At 45.0% G+C, this 21629-nt stretch overlaps 1 protein-coding gene across 15 annotated transcripts in view; it reads left to right on the top strand.

The window, feature by feature from the left end:
* The window catches only part of NCAM1 (neural cell adhesion molecule 1), a 293055-nt gene that overhangs the window by 235128 nt on the left and 36298 nt on the right, over nt 1-21629 (top strand). For 6 of the 15 annotated variants that reach the window (XM_069468926.1, XM_069468923.1, XM_069468922.1 and 3 more), the window contains 6 exons: nt 4404-4546; nt 14823-14973; nt 15358-15542; nt 15939-16035; nt 16331-16501; nt 18115-18246. In XM_069468926.1, the coding sequence (XP_069325027.1) occupies nt 4404-4546; nt 14823-14973; nt 15358-15542; nt 15939-16035; nt 16331-16501; nt 18115-18246 (879 nt within the window). Of the gene's footprint in view, nt 1-4403; nt 4547-10649; nt 10680-14822; nt 14974-15357; nt 15543-15938; nt 16036-16330; nt 16502-18114; nt 18247-18744; nt 18748-19374; nt 19390-21629 lie in introns of all 15 variants that reach the window. The other 9 variants (XM_069468919.1, XM_069468912.1, XM_069468915.1 and 6 more) reach the window with 4 other exon arrangements.

The raw sequence follows: 21629 nt of genomic DNA, 5'->3' as shown, positions 1-21629 counted from the left end.
GGGAGATAAACAGATAAGCATCTAAGTTAGAATAGCGTCAGCAGCATTTGAGTGACCACTATGGACCCTGCCGTTGCTGAGTCCACAGAGATGAATAGCATGGACTCTGTCCTCATCAGCAGATTCACAGGCCAATGTAGATGGTCACCGCTGGAATTTGAAATGACAACCCATTCTAATGACTTCATAAGAGCAATATGCACAGCGTTTTACAGGAAAGGTTTCTGGTCCTGGATGGCATAAGCTAAAGAAGTCATCACAGCCACGTGCTATTTCACGAGTAGACATTACTCAGCGGCAGACGGGGTGGTCGGACATTTCAGGCAGTCCGTGCACAGGCACAGAGGCAGGAAAAGCACATGTTTGTTGAACAAGAGCCCTTTGTGGATAGGGGCTGTGTCTGTTATACTCACAGATATGTCCCCAGAGCCTAGAACAGTACCTGGCATATAACAGGCACCAGTATTTGAATAAATGAAGGGACTGCCATTAGTTCCATGTGAATGAAGCATAGCATATGTGGCAGGGAGATGAGCCTGGTAACATGTTACCATCATTTGTCTTTAGGAAATTATTAATATTTTAGACATTAACCCCATAAAGTAATAACAGTAATAACCAACACAAACCAAGCACTTACAATGTGCCAAGCACTATGTCAAGCCATAAATTAGTTCTTTTAATCCTCATCACACCCCTGTGAGCTAGATTTAATTATGATCCCCATTTCACAAATGACGACCCTGAGCACAGAGAGATGAGGTGCTCCACCCAAGGAGCCAGGACTCAAACCAAGGCAGTTGGCTTCGAAATCCATTCGCTAAGCTCACAGTGGTGGTTGCTAGTCCATGAAACCCAAGAGAACACACTGCATCTAGATCACATAGGGAATGACCAGCAATACTAGAATTAGTGCACTCTGCCTCTACCACCACGTAGCTCATGTTTCTCTGTAGGAGCACACTCAGCTATGGCGTGGCTGGGCAAGAGCAGATCTCAGCTTCCCTTCCTGGCCTCTCTGGTGTTGATGCTGCCTCAGGAAAGAGGGATTGGTGGGTAGTGAGTGCAGGGCCACGTGGGGCCGTGGGCGAGTAAAGAAAGTGGGCCAGGTCAAGGGGAGGAGGTGATGAGGCCGGGACAGTGGGATGGGGGAATTGACAACACAGGATTTGTCTTCCCACCCTCCACCGTGGACACACAAACACCCTCCAGCATCACTGGGGGAGAAATAAGGCAGGTTCTCCAGCAGTAGCAGAGTCTACAGCAAGAGGTGGAAGAAGAAAGGACCCCGTAGCTTAGATAGTAAGGAAGAGCTCAGAGCTCTGGTAGCTTCAAGAAGGGATGGCAGTCAGTAGGTAAGGGACATATCTAAATTAGGTAACTGTCACAATTGTACCTAAATGACATCATTTTCTCCTAAGAGAAGGATACATTCGAGCATGCATTACCCTAGATATTAGCTAGGCACTCTTTTTACTAAGCAGTTACAGCCTACCTTTCTTTAAATTTGGCAGTGAATTTCCATTGCTCCTTTCCCCGTGGGCCCTACTAAAGAAGTTTTGTTTCCCCAGATGCTTATTATCTTGTGTTAAAGCTCTTGAGGTCTCCTGCTGCTGTGGGCTAGTTCACCAGCAGAAAGAAGCCTTGCTTAGCTGACACCTTGTGACTAAAGCAATCCTTGAGGGTTACAGCAAAGAACAAGCAGGAGCCCTAAGGAAGGTGCACCTGGGTATGCCCAGGTATACTGTCCAAGATCTTTGTTCAGTGAAGCAGGGGCCTCAGGGCGCTCCCTGGGCTAGGGTTGCAGGAGCCTGGATTGGAGGAGTGGGAGTGGACAAGGCTGCTCTGAGTGGCAGGCCTGCTTGGAACGCTCCCAGGACAGCTGTGCTTACCAGAGGGTCCCTGGGGAAAGGTGCAGTGGAACAGTCCGAGGCCCTAAGTCCCATTGAGGCAGGAGAAGAATAGAATACGGATCCAAAAGCCAAGGGCCCACAGCAGAGCTTAATTAATATGCAGCAAGGACTGTCAGAAGATATGACCTGGAGAGATTCCCCTAGGTGCTGGAACGCAGAGGGAGGGTGTCTTTTGTAAGTAGGGTGACCCAACATCTGTGTCTGTTTGCCCAATAATGCCCCTTGTCCTGATGTAATTATTTAGAGGACCCCTCTTCATTCTCAAGAGTGTCCCAATTTAGACAAAAAATTACATACATTGCTTTTGCTAAGGCGGTATTCTAAACCTTCAAAGTTAGTTCTGACAATAGCACTGCCTCTGGAGTCAGAGGATTAAGTCATCAGTGAGAAGCTCGCCCTCCTTCCAACAGCCCTCTGTAGACTGTACAAGATTAGCCATTGTTAGTAGTGTTTTTTAAAAAGAATATAGTTTGCTTTTTTCTAAGGACTTGTACAATGCACCCTTTGTAACTATCTGGGAAATGGAGCCACCAAGACCAAATATTAATAGACGTTAACTGACCCTTGTCTGTCTTTTGTTAACCTTTGGCTGCCAGGACAAAGTGCTGTAGGTCAGGAGAAGGTCAGCAAAACACTGTCCAGATCTGAGTCTGACCAGGTTCCCAGAGGCCAGAAATTCAGCCTCCCTAGGACTGTCTCCAGCCCCCAAAACAACTGTTCAGTTTAGTAAATTCAGTTGTTTGGCTGAATTTTTTTTTTTTTTTTTTACTTTTCTCATTCTATGATTTTGATAGTATAGAAATTTGACTTTTACTTTACCTTTATTTTACTTTTATTCTATTTACCTTTCTGCGTTTTATATTTGTTGTATTTTACCTTTATTTTACATTATTTTACCCTTTTAAAACAATCCTATTCCATGGCACTTAAAACTCCTTCCTTTCAATGCAAGTTATAACCTCCTTGAAAATTACATTTATCAAGATAGACTCAAAGTCTTCCTCTAGGAAAACCTTATTCATGTGGACTTAATCAACTCCAATCTGTGACCATTTGGCCACACTGGGTTGGGACAGGCCTGTGCACCATCCATCAGAAAAGGATTTGCCAGCAGGCTGTTAGTACAGATTAACTTTATGAGAATATCTGAACTAGATAGGTTTTTTTATATAAAGCAGGCATTTGCTACAAAAAATGTATAGCTCTATTACTGTTTTCCATTTATTAAAGCAGCAGCAAAAACCTCAACTTGGAGGCCATACACAGGCAGTACTTTATTGGCCTACTTGGCATTCCTGGATGAGTTTGAATATAGAGCAAATGTAGTTATTTCAAAAAACCAGCTATAATTCTGATTTCTTTGTTTGCTTGTTTATCTAGCCTGGCCTTTTTCTCTATTAGTGAAATAAGTTACATTTGTGCAGTGTTATCTTTTCTCTTCTATGGAAAGTTCAGCAATTTCAGAGTATAATTGTTTTAAATTGGGAAAATTCAATTTTCTCTAATGTTTTAACGTTTAACTCAGCTTTGGAATGCTTGTGTTTTCTTGCATTACCCAAAACATTTGGAAAATGAACTCGTCTCAACTCATCTCCTTTCCCTCCTCAGCCCGTCCCCCAGCCGCCACCCTGTTCCTCGCCTGCTAACACCGTCTTCTAGTCATTAAGTGTCGCAGCCATTTGGACTCCTGCTTACTCTTTCTTTTGATTCCCTCCATCCCCACGTGCCCTCAGTCCGTTTGCCGGGTCCTGCAGACCTCCCTTCAGCATCTCTCTTGAAGTTGTCCTGACTTTCTGTTCCCCCAAAATGGCCTTGTTCAGGACTCAATGTTACCTCACATCCGGGTCATTGCCAGGGCTTCCAAATTGGTTTTCCCAATTATCTTAAAATTTCCCAATTATCCCAAAAATCTTAAAATTTTCCTAGATTAACCTTCTTGAAATACAAATGACCTCATTCCCCTGATCAAACTCTGCCCGTGGTCTGGGCCCCACCAGCCAGTGGGTACAATTCTAGCAACCCAGCCTGCCCCCTGCTGCCTCACGCCACACTGCTCTCTTCCCAGCCCTCTCTTCACACCTTCTCCCTTCTTTGCTTTTATTCAAGCAGTTTTCTGCACTGGGAAAGACCCTGTCCCTACCCCGAAGTTCTACTTGCTGAACATCTCATGGCCCAGCCTCAAAGCTGCCTCCTCTTAAAGGCTCCAGCCAGAGGAGTGTTCTTCCTCCGCGTCTTTCCCCCTCATCCATTGCTCTTAGCACTTGAATTCTACAGGACGTGTTCGTTTTAATTATTCCTGTAGTTTCTGAGCTTTCACATGCCTACTTCATTGTAAGCTCCTTGGAGGTTCAGCTCTGATCTCCTAAAACATCTAGATCAGGGCCTTGTATTTAGTAAATAGATAACCTTAGTTGAATGGGTGCACGTCTTCATTTAAACCCAGAAAGCTAAGTAATTAGGTAAACTCAGAGAAATGTTTTGTCTTTTCAGCAAAACCCAAAATCACTTATGTAGAGAACCAGACTGCCATGGAATTGGAGGAGCAGGTTACTCTCACCTGTGAAGCTTCTGGGGACCCCCTACCCTCCATCACCTGGAGAACTTCCACTCGGAACATCAGCAGTGAAGAAAAGGTATAATGTTGCCCAAGAATTTCAGGGCCATGGAACATAGGCTTGAAGCAGATTTAGTCTGCCTGTGCCCAGTTCTCTTTGGTGAGCTAGAAGCTGGAATGTGGTCAGCAGAGGCCATACCCAGGGCCTGTGGCCTTCCTCCCCCAGACTGAAAGACATGGCCTGCTTGGCATCCCCTTGCAATGGAACGGGCACAGTCCCTTGTATAGATGGGCAGAGGGGTGTGATGTTAGTGGGCATGCTCGTTGGATGTTCTGGGAAGGAGGCAATAGTGATTTTCAAACCCAGGGTTATGGAGCTGTGAGGAACAAGGACAAGCCAAGGTCCTGGTGCACCAGATGACATTATCATCATCTCAGAAGCACCTAAGGAAATGTCTTTCAGAAATAATCGGGATCAAAATAAACCTATTAATTCTTTTCCTCGCGTTTTGTATACTCATGCTATATATGCACTTACGCACAAAAGCTTGGTTGCCTTTGTGTCTGCCTGTATTCTTGGTCACATTTGGATACCATTTTGTTCTAAAGGCAAAAATAATTAGCAGTTTCTAAATGATGATTATACTAGTTATACAGTATATTCACTGAAGGTTTAAGAACATTGTACCAACCTTCCTGGCAAATTAAAATAACTGGAGAGATTTAGCTTTAAAGCACATGGATTTATAGGCCACCGGAAAGCTATCTTTATTATTGACAATATATAAAACTTGAAGTGACCACATGTCATGCAACCCTTGGCTGTTGAGTAGGTCAAAAGCTAGAGGAAAAAGCTTGGGTTTAAAGCAACTTAAACCCTCTTATGGCTCTTCTCCAATCTCATTTCGCACATCCTACAGTAATGGGCTTCATTTCAGTTGGCCAAAGCTTTGTCACCTATTCAGGAGTAATGGCCATAGTCTTAAAGAACATTTATAATGGATTGCTTATTGACCAGAATGTCAGAAATGATAGATCTTCACTCTTCTGCCTGCCTAAAGGAAATCCCTAGAGAGAATAAACTCAAATAAAGCCAAAAAAGGATAGTGTGAAATACTAGAGCTAAATTTGGGGTTTGCATTTGAGGAACTTATTTCTGACCAACTAATAGAAAACAAAACTAAATCAAAAGAAACAGAAATTGCTATTTCAAATAACCCATTATTTTTTTTTTTTTTGCAAGTTTTACCTCTAAAGTTGAATTCAACTTAACAAAATCTCAACTGAGGAACTGCTAAGTATTTTTGAAACTCACATATGCTGTTTGATACTGTGAAAACCAACTAGATTAAGAAATGTGGTGTTTACTTGGATACATTCTTTATCAACATTGGAATTAAACCCTCAGCTAAGATTTCAGCTCCCATCATCTGTGTTATGTGGATTAAATGTACATTTCAGGGCTTATACCACAGGGCCACTGCCTGGCAGATCTTTCTACATCAGCTTAAAAGTAGATTTGTCCAGAGTGACCCAGTATATATCTTTGACCTACAGGGAAGGACAGAAATAATATCTGTCTCAGATGAATGATGCTTTTAAATTCCGTATCTTTTCTAGGAATAGCTCAACAGCCAAGCTAGACCAGAAGGGTTATTAAGATTTGTGCCTACCAAGGTTCTTTAACAGGTTGGCACTTCTGGCTTGGATCTGTGATTTCATTTTTATAGAATGAGAATAAATAGCCAGGAACTGATACACACTTATACCTGCTCAATATTGAGACTGAAGGTGTTCAGCAGAGACTATCTCAAGCCTAGAAGGGACTACTTTTAATATAATGCAGTTATCAGTATAGATCATCTGTCTTTGATAATTATTTAAGCCCAGCCACATGGGTTATATTGAATATTATGGTTCTTTTTACTCTGGACTACTTGAAGTGACGTGATTGGGACTTGAGTGAATCAATGTTAGAACGAGTCCTCCAAATCAGCCAGTGATGTGACCAGATTAATGGATTTGCCTACATGAAGCTGCATAAGAAAATTTCCCATTAATCTATTATTAAATATTGACATAAAGAGGCATGACGTCCATCTTACACTGTGGATGGCTAATAATTAAGAAAACAAATATGGGCTATTCATGAGCAGGTTGGAGTCCAGATAATAGATTTTTCTTTTACTTTGGCAGCCTCTCTCCATGCTCTCCAGCATCCAAAGTTACATTATATGTAATTAGGTACCAGTATTACTAGCATCCCTGAATTGTAGGAGCAGAAGAAAACAATTTTCTTTTTAAGATCGGTATGATAGGCTGAGCAGGTGACAATAGACCAGGTAAAGAAGCCTCTTGAGAGTGAAACACATAAAATGCCAAAATCATAAAAGGTTGGAAGGCACCTTCTGAGGTTATCCAGTCTCACCTTGCACCCTTTTTAGCATCCCTGCCAGGAGGTCACCCAGCCCCCGTGTGAAGGGTGAAGGCATCAGTCGTCTGCAGGGGAGTTGGCCAACACTGGTGGACAGAAAGGACTGCTTTAGCACCCGCCTTCACTCAGTCCTCCCCACCTCTGCCACTCAGTGCTTTGGAAGAGAGCCATCAAAGCGCTCTTTAATTTTCCTTCCATCAATATGCTCATCTTTCCTTTAACACACCAGTTATTTTCACTGTTTCTCATGTGTCATGGTTTCCTCGTCTTTTACCCCTCCAGTTGTCCAGTACTAGATAGCTTCAGTTCATTCATGCTCTTCTAAAATTTTGACATGTCCAGTGAAACTAATGCAGACTCCAGTAGGGTTCTTGCCTCCTTGATCTGGACACTGCCACGCAGTTAAAGGTGCATTAGCTCTTGAGCAGTTTCCTCATTCTCTTGCCTCCTATTGAGCTTGTGGTCAACTAAAATGCTCAGGTCTCTTTTACATGAACTGCATTGAAGCCACATATCCCCTCTCCTGTTCTTATGCAATTGATTGCTTAACCAATAATGCAGAATTTTGTATTTATTTCTGTTAAGAAATTATATTTTGTTTGTTGCAGCCCAGGGTTTCTCAACAGAGTCACTGTGGCAATTTGGGAAGAATCTTCCTTCCCTAGGACTGTCCTATGCATTGCAAGATATTTAGCATCTCTTGCTGGTGCCCTTCGCCTTAAATGCCTGTAGCCATCTGTAAGCATTACTAAAGAGGCCACGTGTACAAACACCCCCCCTGGCTTGAGAAAGACTATTTGAGCCCATCTTTCCAAACTGTCAGGACTGCTTTTCATCAGAATTCTCCTTAGAAGTCTGTGGGTTCAGGGCATTTCAACCCACATGGGCCCCCTATTTTATATATGCATATTAAAACTAATGAGATAGAAGCAGTCCATGGGGATCCCAGCTCTAAGCCTAGAGCACAAGGGCAGGCAGTTGACTAGCCTTCCCAATGCAGTTGGCATCTAACATTTATGTTAGTTCCAACCTTGTATGAACACTTAATTGAAATATCTTTGCCCAAGTCACTGATAAAGATGTTGACTGGGACAAGGTCAGGTATAGAGCCCTTAGACTGCCACAGTGCCATGGTTCTCTCTCACGATTTTTATGGCTTTTGCGGAAGGTTCAATGATTCCTTTAATAAAGTTAGTTACAATATAAGCTAACTAAAGCAGCTTTGCCTTTTGCTTCACTGCTGAGTTTTGTATTACCCTTCTTAAGAGAAGAGAGGGGGAAAAGGCTTTCAACCAAGACACAGGATGAGTGACTTTCTAATGGAACTCGAATGTTCTTGTTCACTAGAAAAAGAAGGGGGCAGATAAAGCAAAAACCAATCCAATGAGCATGAATGTCCCACCCTCTCTGGTTGGAGTCTAATCATTTGTTTGAGAATGATCCTTCTCAGTCTGTTAGGCTTCAGCTAGTAGAGGTGGTTTAGCTCAACAGCTGATAATATTAATAGTTAGGCTAAGTCTAATTGTTTGGGTCACTGAGATCATTAAGGTAGGTAAGTTGTCAAAAAGGTGAATCATTTCTTAGTGATTGCTCTTGTGTTGACCAAAAAATAAAAAATATTTGACCATCATAATAAGTCAGTTCGGCCATGTGTATGAAGGTCATTGTGATCCTTCAGAAAGTCTGTGCGTCCACGTTTCTTTCATTACTCATCCTGCCCAGATTCCTGTTCAATATTGCCAGGTGTTGAGGAGGGGTGGGGTGCTAGATTCCAGGCACTATTTACATACTAAGTGAGACCCAGCGATGATGATTTGCATACTCTATCCCTGCCAGAAAAAGTCCATCATGTGCTTATTTGAACATCTCCAAGCCTTTGAAATAACTGGCAAAGAAAGGCCTATGAAGCCTTAATGATTAAGGAAAAGCATAGTAGAGTTGAGATCAAAAGACAGAGAGAGAAAAAAATGAAAAGCAGCTTGTGAACCTTGAATCTAGGCTGACAGAATAGCCTACAAATAAGCGAGACCTTTTGAAATTCTGGATTCTTTGGAAGCTGCTGCTTTCTTTTCCCAAAAAAGAATTCCTCATTCAAGACAAACCCAGTGTCCGCTTTCAAACACTGGAAAAGGTGACTGCATTCAGCAGGCAGAATCTGGTTTATCCACTGTGCGGCCACATGTAATACAGGGGCTACTTAGGATAATTATAGACATGTTTCACTTTAATTTATATACATATTCCTGCAGGCTTGTGTGTAAGACAATAAAATATGTGAATGTTAAAACAACCTAGAACTAACAATTTTTGGAGCATTACTAATCATAGCCTAATGTATTCCATAAGTGTGTATATTTGCTTATCAGTTTGTCTTAAAGTGGGCCACAGCTTCACCAAATTAGTAGGGCCAAGATATTTCCTATCCTTCCACCAGGCATACGGGTAGGAAGTCAGGCTACTAGAAGTGTTGTGTTACTATCAACTACTTATTCTAAAAGCCACAGAACCGTAGTGATTTGGGAGAGACACAAGAAGTATCAGATTTGAAAAGCAAACAACTATATATGATATGGCTCCTAAAAAAAGAAAGATCTTAATTCATATAGCCCTGGCATGTGACAGACCAGCTTCTCAGTGATGTGGATTGGCAACCACATTTGACATGCTGGCCCACTGTTACTTTAGTCTATGCATGTTCCTCTGTTCTCACTTTCTTCTTTGTTCCAACGTCGTGTGACATAACCCAATATTTCCATCCTCATGTCTCACAAAAGCTCATTGCATTTGGTGAACTGGTACTAAATGTTTGCTGCCTCATTTGCATTCCCTGGATTGCATTGCTGTGTTTCTAGCATCTTTTCTATCTTTGTTCCATCTGAACATCAGGGACAATTAGGCAGTCGTGCCACCTAATAAAAAGAACAATGCAGCTACAATGTCTTTGACTCCCGGTATGAAAAACTGTAAGCAGAGTAGAATCCCAAGTGCCAGAGAAATAAAAAATCTACATGGGTGGAAAATTGCCCAGACCTGTATGTCCCTGAGTTGGTGCACTCCCTTGCGAATGCCATGTTTGATGCAGATGGTACATGCTGGAACACGCATGCCATTGGGGCGTTCTCTACCTTTAAGGGCTGAAGCTCTACCACAACCATTTGCTTCGGGTATCCTCAAAGCTTCCAGACCCGTAGTCTTAAGGACTGCATATTTCTCATTCCTAGTGCTTCTCTCTGCTCCTTGCTTTGTTCCTGATTTTTAATAGAATGCATGCAAAAAGTTATAAAATGCATGAGCATAAAATGGCATTAGTATATCTGTAATAAGCTGTCTAATAAAATCTGAAGGAGGATACCTGCTCTCTAAGTATCTCAGATTATGTGGTTAGAACTAGGAGTGTCACCAAATACTACAAGGAATATTTAAAGTGTTTTGGAATAGGAGTAGTCTGATATGTCTGCTGGTATCCATATATATGTCTCTAAAGATTAGGAAAACCTTTACCTTTCCTAATGTATAAAATGAATTATACATTTTAATGTGCATAAGGGGGAAAAAAGATGAACATAAGCTAAATCTTAAAATTAAATTGGGTAATAAACACACCATTGAAAGTGGGCCTTGGAAAAAGTTCTGAATTAAAAAGAAGCTGCATGTGCACGGAATGCAGTGTGATACATCAATTCTCTAAAGCAACATGTTGTAAAATTTTACTGCTTTCTTGTTGTGTTTTATATCTTGTTCTCTCCAGGCTTCGTGGACTCGACCAGAGAAGCAAGAGGTATAGCTTACCTGACCACTAGCCAGTCTTTAGTTTTGAAAGCATTGCAGTTTAACTCACCGTTGCAGTTTCATAACCAGACATGCTAAACTAATTAGTAATTTAGTTAGATTACAGAATAGGTCGATAGTGGTAGACGTTACTTAGCAATAGTGTCCTTTTAGGATGAGCAAGCAAGCTGTGTTGGGAGTGGATGAACAAATCCTTATAATTTCCTAAAACTGGATCTTATTCTCTTGCTGGTGCTGGTAAAATCGTATCCAGGTAATTATGCTGATAGAAATAAATTGCCCCAATTCCCAGGCCAGGAGTTTTGAAATGATGAAATGTTTTTGAACTCTCAGTGGTTCACGTGGCTTTGGACCGTAAAGTCACAGAGTTAGTGATCTAAACACCCACTCATCCCTTTCCTTTCCAGCTCAACTCATCTTGTTGCTCACTTATTTTATAATGATTGGTCTTGGAAAATTATCACGTCGCATTTCATCTCAAAAGCAATGCAAATGACACCTCTTGTTGGTTTTCCCAAATTGCTAAACATAACTATGTTACTTTTATAGAGCATTAAATTTACTAGATTAGAACGAATTTGGTACAAACGGTTTTATGTTTTTTAACGTCAGTGGCATTTAGCCTTTGCAATTTCTCTGACTACTTGCTTCAGTTTGGGTCATGTGGGACTTAGTTTGAAAACTGAAGCTAAATATTAATCTTTAGATCTTAACTGCTACATCCCAAGACCGTACTTATGATCATGCCTATCATTTTTTACCTGATTTGTCGATTAGGTGACATATTATGAAATAAAAACTAGTATGCTTTAGATGAGATTCAAGGATCTAATCTATACATACTTTTTTAAAAAATACCTTTTGTCTCTTCTCCAGTGGAGCTTTGGTACTATAATAACAAATGCTGACTATGGTGATCCTATAGACTCTGTATTTTAATTTTAAAGACTATCCTCTCAGTCTTTCAGGAATGATAATTATTCAGAACATATAATTCATGTGTTCAGGTCATGGCTATGCATATTTAATGCTGTTTAATATTTAAAAGCTGACCGCCTGTCCCCAGGCACTGATACAAGTTTCTGCATGTGAACACACTGCCATTATCAAATCTAGTTCATTATAAGCCCCCTTTGTACCACCCCGTCCTCTATGTCACAGGAACTGCAGTTGAGTGCTCATCCTCAGTGAAATGCTTCCCTCCTGTGGCACAAGAATCGCTTAGAGCTATCACAGCCTGGGTGTTTTATTGCCCCCAAAATCCTGGACCCATTGGGATTGGGGAAGGGAGCGAAGGGAGTTAATTATCAGCCACTCTTAAGCAGCTACAGATCTCATTCTGCTTGGCCTTGGACATCTTTCCTCTGTCATTCCGATTTAGAGGAGGAGCTGAGATTTATCAGGGAGCATTAAGGTGATGCTAAGAGAATTATTATTATAAGTGGAAGTAATAGGTTTACTCCCAGGAAAGCAGACACCTCACTCCGTTTTCCAGAAGTGTCCTTATCTTGTCGAGTCTCACTTTGGTCATAACTGACTTTCAAGTGAAGGCTGCCCATGGGGACTTCTCTTCTCTCCTATTTGCCTCATGCAGAGATGAAGACCTTAAGTCCAGACGAGCATCAGAGAGGGCTCCGGTTAGGGCCAATTTCATTTTGTAAGTTCTAAAAAGCCATAGCGTTTTTACCTGGAAGAAGGGAGACAAAAATATTTTGATGAGAAGAAGAATTGTAATTGCCCTTCATACATTTTTGGGGGAAAAAAAAAAAAAGGGTCTTCTTGCCACCATGACCTTTCCACACTTGCCCAGAGCTCATCTGCTCCGTCTGCCGCCACAGCCTGGGTGTCAGCATGGTTTTGGTCTGGATGGCTTGTAGGTGGCACTCTCTGACTTCGTCCTGGGGCCAGAGTGAAACATGTCAAGGGGTGGGAGTCTAATCACATGGGGTCTACGTGTGTATCCTCAGATGGAAAACTGGGTATCTGGCAAATAATCCCATCATCAGATCTGTAGTGAGCCGCTGCAAAATAAGATTCTCTACAGAATTCTCGACAGACCTACTGGTCTGCTAACATCATTAAAGGAGAGAAATTTCCACATAGACAAAGTTCAGAAAAGAAACCAGATAGGAAAAAGAAAAAAAAGTATGGCTGTCCATGCGGCCGTTTTCTGAGCTTCTCTTCAACTGTTTTCTAGATTATTCCCAGTAAAGACTGCTCCTCCTTGTTGTTAAAGTCCTACTTTTACCTCATTATTTTCTTTGCCTCCTTTCTTGCTTTCTCTGTTTCTTCCTTATGGAAATATTCTCTTGACTTCCTGGAGATTAGGGTCAGATTTCCAGGGTTGTGGTGGCAGCCCCAGCACCAGTCCTGTCTATGTCACAAACAGTCATAGTTCAGTCTCCGGTTGGCATCACAGAGGTAACTAGAAAGGCCAGGGGTGGACCTCGAGTTCCCTCTGCCTTCAGCCATGCTGTGATTTTGGAAAACAAGAGTGACAAGCAGATCGGGCCGTCCCTTTAGAGATAAATGCAGGGATGGCTTCATGCTCTCCATGCCACTGGTGTAGACTGACAGCTAAGGATTTTTCTCTGGTGTATCTAAAGAGCCTCTGGGATGTACCAGCAAAACACTGTTAGCCCACGAGAAAGGGGGTCCTATGCTCCACCCAACAAACTGGGTGTCTTGAGGGTTTCTAAGGACGTGCTGCACACCTCTCTGTTGTCATCTCTCATTAGCGTGGGGTGCAGCTTCTCAACCAACCAGGCTCCCAGATTTATAGGTCCAATGGCAGCATCACAGCGCTCATCTCAGGGAGGAGTGACAGGCACAGCCATAGGCAGTGATGACTTTGCTTGGCGCTGCTGTCTTCTTGCTCGAAGTTGCTTTCCAGCTTCCAGACATGAAAAGTGAGGGGGGCTAAATAACTGGAGTGGACTAAATCTGTTAGTGATGGCAGAGGGACTTTTTGTGGTAGGTCTGAGGCTGCCCCACAAAGCCAGTACTCCCTGTTTTTGACTCCCTAGACTGGCTGCCGTATGACACTGCATTTCTGGGCTTCGAGCTTCCAAACCAGCATACCAATAGAACCTGAAGCCAAATGCTCTTTCATTTTTTAAAGACCCAACTGAGGGGATGGCAGATGCCAGATGCAGCACAGCCTCCTCTCCGTCTCTACAGAACATCATATACTGGAGATAAGAGGGTGCCCCAGCCCACAAGCAACAGGGGGGCCCTTCTTCAGATTACCAGCTTGCTTGAGGATCTGAACTTGGGCCACATGCCTAGACTCTCTCTGGGCCAGCAGCCACTTTACTTAGAATGTCAAGGGGAAAAACCTTTGGAGATATTCCGGTACTCATTGCCTAAGGACCTTATGCTTATTCTCTCTTTGGCCAGTCATTGTAATTCTGGAGACCCAGGAAGCCAATTGCAATATCAAGGCCTATGAAATGGTGATGACCGTGGTCTCAAGGATCCCGGATCTGCCTAGGACTCTCTGTACCACTGTCCCTGGAGAGAGAACCCAGTTACCCTCACTTCCAGCTCACCAGCTCAACTCCTGAGCTTTGAGTTATTTGTCTTGTTTTTTAAGTGGAATTATTTCACTTTTAAGCATCCAGGAAAGAGAGGCATCTGCAGAAATACAGGTTTCTTGTATAATTTCTTATGTTGAGCACATTCAAGTTTCCTATCCCATGTACATGTAGCATGGAACTGGCAGATGGGCAGATGGGAAGGAGAGGAGGGGAAGGCAGGCTCCCAGAATCTCATGAAGCAAGGCTGCCGCTGCGGGAGCATCTGCTGGCCAGGGCTTTCGGTTCCATTTTAGATGTCCCAAACAAAGTCGTCTTGGGGGACCTACCCCCAAACCAGTCTTGGCACTTAGTTAAGGCCACCTGACGTGGCTGAGTCCCACTTTCTGTTTTGGATCCACCCAAGTCCCACGGTGTCCCCCGCAGCTTCCCCTATTAGGTGGCACCTAAAGTAAGACTCAGCCATTGTCGCAGAGAGGAGAGGGGGTGAGACTGGTCACAGACAAGCGGTGGCCTAGTCTCCTCTCCCGCCCTGCCGTAGCACTGCTGCCTGCCACCCTGCCTCGGGCTCTGACACGCCCCCTCCCTCCCGGCAGACCCTGGATGGGCACATGGTGGTGCGCAGCCACGCCCGCGTGTCGTCGCTGACCCTGAAGAGCATCCAGTACACAGACGCCGGAGAGTACGTCTGCACTGCCAGCAACACCATCGGCCAGGACTCCCAGTCCATGTACCTGGAAGTGCAATGTGAGGAATGACTGGGGAGGACTCGGGCGAGGGAGGGACAGTGCAGGATGGAGATGAGGGGAAAACAGCAGCAAGGACCTGTACCCTTCCCTGGGAGCTCTGCTCATGTCCCCTCTGGCAGTTGGCCCTAGGCCAGGCCTTTTCAGAGCTGTGTCCCTGAGCCACCGCACACACACCATCCCCAGGCTTCTTATAAGCCTGCCAAGCCCCTTGAGGTTCCTCACGCCACGCATGTGCGCAGGAATTGCAAAACAGCCCTGACTTCCACTCTACCAGGCACCACCTCTGCTTCAGAGCACACCTGCCTTCCCAGAGCCAGGAGACAGGATGTGGGGGCTCCATGAGAGTGGCAGTCATCCTGATCATCATCATCATTCATTGCAGATGCCCCCAAGCTACAGGGCCCCGTGGCCGTGTACACTTGGGAGGGGAACCAGGTGAACATCACCTGCGAGGTGTTTGCCTACCCCAGTGCCACAATCTCATGGTTCCGGGATGGTCAGCTGCTGCCAAGCTCCAACTACAGCAACATCAAGATCTACAACACCCCATCCGCCAGCTATCTGGAGGTGAGTCAGCCTGGGGACAGGGCCAGGTTCCCTGGGTGGAGAAGGCACAGTTTGACTGCGGGTAGGCTCCTGCATGCAGCTCACGTCCTCTCTGTCTTGCTTCCCTGCCATATCCTGAGCAGGGAAGGCATTGGCTGGGACAGCAACTGAGCCTCATCCCAGGTTCCCTGTCCCCTACTGCACTGATCCTCTCCCTGCAGCTAGAGCAGAGACCAAGAGGGCGAACGTGCCTCTTCTGTGAGCCCCTTTGCCATTCTTTTATTTAAGGCTGGGCTGGAGCTAAAGATTCGTGTTTTACTAGTTCTATTCTTTACTAACTTAATCCAGTAAATAAGGATCTGAGTCTGTGGCCATCCCACGGGACACTTGTAACCCAAGAGCTCCTTCCTTCTAAAGGTGACCCCAGACTCTGAAAATGACTTCGGAAACTACAACTGTACTGCAGTGAACCGCATTGGACAGGAGTCCTTGGAATTCATCCTTGTCCAAGCAGGTGAGTGCCCCTTTCAGGGGCTTCCACACCACCCTTACCCTGCAGCCCATTTTGTGTACTTCGATGACGCCAGGGTCAGCAAGGCCAGGGGGCCAGGAAGCACAGAGCCGTTGGAGGATCTGAGCATGGGTCATATGGGGGAGAGTCAACTGGGAGGGTGGACCAGGAGGACAGGGTACAGGCGACAAGATTCCCAACAGTGAGCAGAAATGAGAGAGACATGCCTTGTGACTGGGAGTTATGGTCCTGGGCCAAATTTGGCTCACCTGGGTCTCCATATGTGTCCTCCCCACAGACACCCCGTCTTCACCATCCATCGACCGGGTGGAGCCATACTCCAGCACCGCACAGGTGCAGTTTGACGAGCCAGAAGCCACAGGTGGGGTGCCCATCCTCAAGTACAAGGCCGAGTGGAAAGCCATGGGTGAAGAAGCGTGGCATTCCAAGTGGTATGATGCCAAAGAAGGTGAGTCAGGAAGTCTTCATTTCCTTTGGGCTCATGAGTGTGTCCGCACTTAGTGTTGGGGCGCACACTCCCCCCAGCATCCACCAGATCCTGGCTGCCCACTTTCACCTATTGGAGCTTGCCAGATGCCACCACCTGCCATCCTGTTGTGTTCCTACAGAATTAGGAACCATCCTTCCAGAATTAGGTTGCAGTCACATCTCCTTGTAGAGTTGTTGGCTCCCCTGCCCCTGCCCCCTGGTGCCTCAGAGCCTGGTTTTCACGACCCTGCCAGGACAGGTGAGGCCATCTCAACCACGTTCTGGGCAGCAGCCCCACAAAGGTGCTGAGCACAACCAGGCGAGTCCAGTCCACCCATCTCCTGCATATTCGACTTACTCAAGCCGCAGTTCCCTGCCCACACTCAGACTGTCCCTCCGGGGCATCTATACTCAGGGACTGTCATGTAATTGTGATAGTAACCAAGTGAGCAAGGAATGTCTGCTCTTAAATCAGTGCTATGATATCTTTCCAAGGTGAACATTTTAAAAACTGACCTTTGGATTGCTACAATTTTGAGATTCTGAGCCCAGACCATCTAAGGATGGAGTTTATTTATGTCTGACTCCCCCTTTGGGGTTTAATTGGAATCACTCAGTGAAGTATATTTTGTTGCTGTAGAAATTTTTAATCCTGGTCCTGTCTGTGGTGTAACTAGGGTAGAGTAGGGAGTGAGCTGCGATATTGGTATCTCGGCCATTCAGAGACTCGGTCCAGCCCAGTTTTACTGAGAATTAGTTCTGCCAGACAGCGTCCATCACTCCTTCAGTTTCTGGGGGGTCCAGGGGGCCAAGAGGAATTGCTGTGTGATCAGAACCTGGGTCAGAAGAAAACATTCTCCTTTCTAACTCCTCTCTGAAATCGCATCCTGACTTTGTGGCAGGCGGATCCCATGTTACTATCTATCCACCAGGGTTTTTTCTTTTTTTTTTTTTTAGGTCAATTCTAGTAAGTTTTTAAACTACACATAACAGATTTTACATTTAACCCTCTTTAAGTGTGCAATTTGGTGGCATTAAGTGCAACTATCACCCCCCATCCATCTCCAGAACTCTGTACCCATGAAGCACTAACTCCACCTTCCTTCCTCTCCCAGCCCCTGGTAACCACCATTCTGCTTTCGGTGTCTACGTAGTTGGCTATTCTAAGTACCTCGTATAAGTGGAATCATATATTTGTCCTTTTGTGACTGGCTTATTTCACTTCACACATGTCTTTAAGGTTCATCCATGTTGGAGCGTGTGTCAGAATTTCCTTCTTGCATAAGGCACAATAGTACTTCCTTGTATGTACGTACTGCATGTCATTTATCCATTCATCCATCAGGGGTCATTTGGGCTGTTTCTACCTTTTGGCTGCTCTGAATGCTGCTGCCATGTACATGGCTATCCAAGTATCTGTTTGGTCCCTGCTTTCAGTTCCTCCGTGTATATGCCCAGAAGTAGAATTGCTGGACCAAATGATAAGTCTACGTTAATCTTTTGAGTTCCCGCTATACTGTTTTCCAGAGCAGCTACACCAATATACCAGTAGACTGTCACTCTTTTGTGATCCTTCCCATGTTCTCACAACAGCCAGCATGGAGGGCATTGTCACCATTGTGGGCCTGAAGCCAGAGACGAGGTATGCGGTGAGGCTGGCAGCCCTCAACGGCAAGGGGCTGGGCGAGATCAGCATGGCCTCCGAGTTCAAGACGCAGCCAGTCCGTAAGTAAAGAAGCTTCCCTGCCTCTTCCTGTGCCCACCCTCCTCTCCCTGGGGGCAGCCAGGGACCCTGAGCTGGCCCACGTCATTGTCCAGATGACAGCTTTTTGTCTTCCGATCCCTCTGCTCACGGCGGCCCCTCCTAGTTGAGCTAACACACAGTCCCTTCATCCTCTCATTCTCGAAGGGGTTGGGGACACTGTCCTCGTAGCCAGTCTAGCTTGTTAGAGTAACAGCTGGGGGAAAGCCACCGACACATTATTAAAGGGAGTGGGAAGAAAACCAATGGATTGTGGAGGGACCTGGGGGACTTGCTTTTTGACACAGGCCACAGAGGCCCTCAGCACCCTGTGACTTGAAGGAAGAAGGCCAAGATGGTGACAGGTCACATAATTCGGGTTCTGGGATTTTTGATGCAACAGAAATATTAAGTAGCAGAAGAAAGGAGACTGCTGTAGAATGTGGGAGCAGGAGCAGAAACCCACCAATGCCAAAGGGGAGAGGGTGGCCCTGGCCTTCACCTGCCCTGCTCCTCCTCTCCCCCGTACCAGGAGTGGTGGTCAGGGTCTCCCTGCCCCTCAGCCTCTTTCAGGAGAGCTGCTCTCCCTGATTCTGCTCAGGGCTACATCTCTGTTTTCCTCCGCCATCCCATCTCTCCTTAAAGCATGCCGGCCCTGCTTCGCCCTCGCCTCCCACAAGCAGCCAGGCTCCGGGCGAGCCCTGCTCCAGCCAGGGCCCTCTGCAGACAGAGTTGCTCTCCTGGGAGGCTCCTGAGTCCATCTCACGGAATAAGATGCCATAGAACTAGACTTCCAGGGGTCACAGAGTTCCCTGGGCTCTCTCTGACCCCTGGATTTAAAATGCACAAAGGAGAATCCTTTGTTTCCTTCTCTTTGGAGCCAGAGGCCTGCAAAGGGACCCCCTGCCCTCTTCCCAGAAATAGAAAAGCTTGTGTCATCTTCCTTCTACAGGAATTGCTTCTTTCTCTGGATTTGAAGTAATTTAATATTTGAGTTTCCAGCTCCATGTGCTCTGCGGATTCTATTCATTTCTTTTACATCTTATTTTTTTTTTCTTGGGTCTGTCTCTTGTCTTTTCTTTTCGTCTGTGTTCCATCCATGGGAAATGCAGATAGCCCTCCTCCACGTAAGTGCCTCTTCATACCTCATTACCTGTCCCCATAGCGTTAACATCTGCTAGTCCTAGTTCTTAATTTAGTTCCAGTGCCTTTTTTGTCCCCTAGAGGCTGAAGTAGATACTGTCTGGGCCCTAACCACACTGACCTTAGTCTAGTCGTGTTCTTGTTAACGTCTGTAGGTTACTCCGAGAGGCTAACACTCTTCTGTTTTAGAGCATGCAACTTCTGTGTCTTTTGAAATTGTGCTTATTTATTAATTTTTGTGTGTGATGATTATTACCCTGTGGCAAAGATGACATTTGCTGAGCCAAGCCTGGTGGAAGTCTGCAGATGGTCCCTGAATAACACGCGATAGCCCCGTTTCTCCTTCAGCCAGGATGGCAGAAAAGTGACCACGGCCTCACCGGGCCACTATTCAAAATTCCTTCAAGGGAAAAAGAACCCGAAAGGATTTTCACATTTGCTTTTAGGAGATAAAAGAATTAAGCTCGGTGGCCTCCTTGCTTTGCTGGCTGTCAGGTTGGTCGCTAGAGGGGAACAGGAGGACTGGTCTCGAAAGGCCCTTGCAGCAGCTGCCTTTGTAACAATGTAGCATGAACTTTGGTTCCAAGTCATGGCATGTCCTCCCGGCAGCTGTAGGGGGTTAAATCCCCGGTTCTGGTCAGCTCCGTTCCTTAGTTCTACGTCACCTACAACGTGCATTTTCATGTTCAGGAGAGCCTGACCAGCTAACTTAGTAAGTTTCCTGCCATGCATGTATGGGGGAGATTCCCCGTGGGCAGGACACCCTAATAGTGTAAGCTGTAAATAGAGAAGGGAGTGTAATTGTGGGCTCACCTCTTCAGCCTGTGTGGATGCCCCAAGCTCCACTTCTGCCAAGGCTGGGCTCTTTCTTCCTAGGCTGAGCTCAGAGAATAGTGGAGGGAAGTGTTATCCAGGCAGAAGAAAAGCTATTCAGGAAGCCACACACTCTTTTTATAGAGAGCTCCTAGCTTCCTGAAAAGCACTTAGGGAAGCTTATCTTTTTAAAATTTATTCATAAATATTGCCACAACAGCAAAAACTAAGTAGCTAAATGTAGGCATTCTGAGATTTTGAGCAAGTGCTAAATCCACTACCTCAGCAGAGTTGGTGTCTGAATGAACCAGCTCTGGAAGGCATGGTGGGTGGGGGGTGGAGTCGGCAGGTAGGCTGACAGCTGTCTGCTCTGGGCCAGCAGCCGGGCCCTGAGCAAGTCCGGGGGAGCAGCTCTGGGCATAAGAGAACCTTCCTTATGGACCCTTTTGCTGATCCTTAACTGGTGCTTCAACCGAATCTTCAGGTTTCCTGTCTTCTAGATTTGATCAATAAATGAGTGCTGGCTTAGTTACCTTAAGAGAGGAAGGCTGGGATGAGGCCTCCCTCTGAGTCTCTAAGCAGTCACTGGAGTTTGAGTACTGAATCAGAATAACTGGGTCTGGGACTTCAAAGACCACAGTGGTTTTCATTCTTTGCCAGCTCAGCCCTTGTAAAGGTGAGATTTTTTTTTTTTTTTATAGCAGAGTCTATGATTTTAAAGTCAATGTTGAAAACTAAATGTTTAATTAAATTTTGATTTTAAATTTGAGCTTAGATTAAATTGTTAACCAAAAAAAAAAAAAAAAACAAGACACCTTGTTGCTTATTGTCTGGTAGTATAAAAATGGGCAAGCAACCAAGACTCCAAGAAGCCCTTTGACAAATGGCGTCATCTCTCCATTCCAAGGAGATCAGAAATAATACAACAGTAGGCATTGGTAGTGACACAGAAAGTCAGTATTTCTCAATCAAATAATAAAGTTACGGTTTAAAGAATTGAAAGGCAAACTTCTTTTAGATAAGTAGAATCATGGCATCGTCTTAAAGTTAAGTGTGCCTTTTTTAAGAACTTCAACAGGATGGGGTGGTGAACCTGTGGGAACATCATCCTCTCACTAAAGATACCTTACGATGGTCTTTCTCTGTGCCACTGTAGTCTTCCCAGGGTCGCTGAAGTGAGGGCCTGCCCTGCGGGGTATCCTGCTGCCCTTAGACTCATCCTGAAGAAGGATACCATCGGGAGGATGCTGCCAGCAGTTACCACTGCTGTGACAAACCCAACTTTTTACTGCTAGGAAGTCAGAACAAGTCTTAGTTCTGAGTTCTCACTCCCATTGCATGGCAGGCACAAAGGTTGTTTGAAATCAGGTAAACAGAATCAACCAGCCATTTACCTGCGTGCTTCCACTGA

The sequence above is a fragment of the Eulemur rufifrons genome, chromosome 6, assembly GCF_041146395.1.
Source record: "Eulemur rufifrons isolate Redbay chromosome 6, OSU_ERuf_1, whole genome shotgun sequence".
Taxonomy (NCBI): Eukaryota; Metazoa; Chordata; class Mammalia; order Primates; family Lemuridae; genus Eulemur; species Eulemur rufifrons.
The sequence above is the reverse complement of the archived record's forward strand: the minus strand, read 5'-3'. Positions and strand labels throughout refer to the sequence as shown.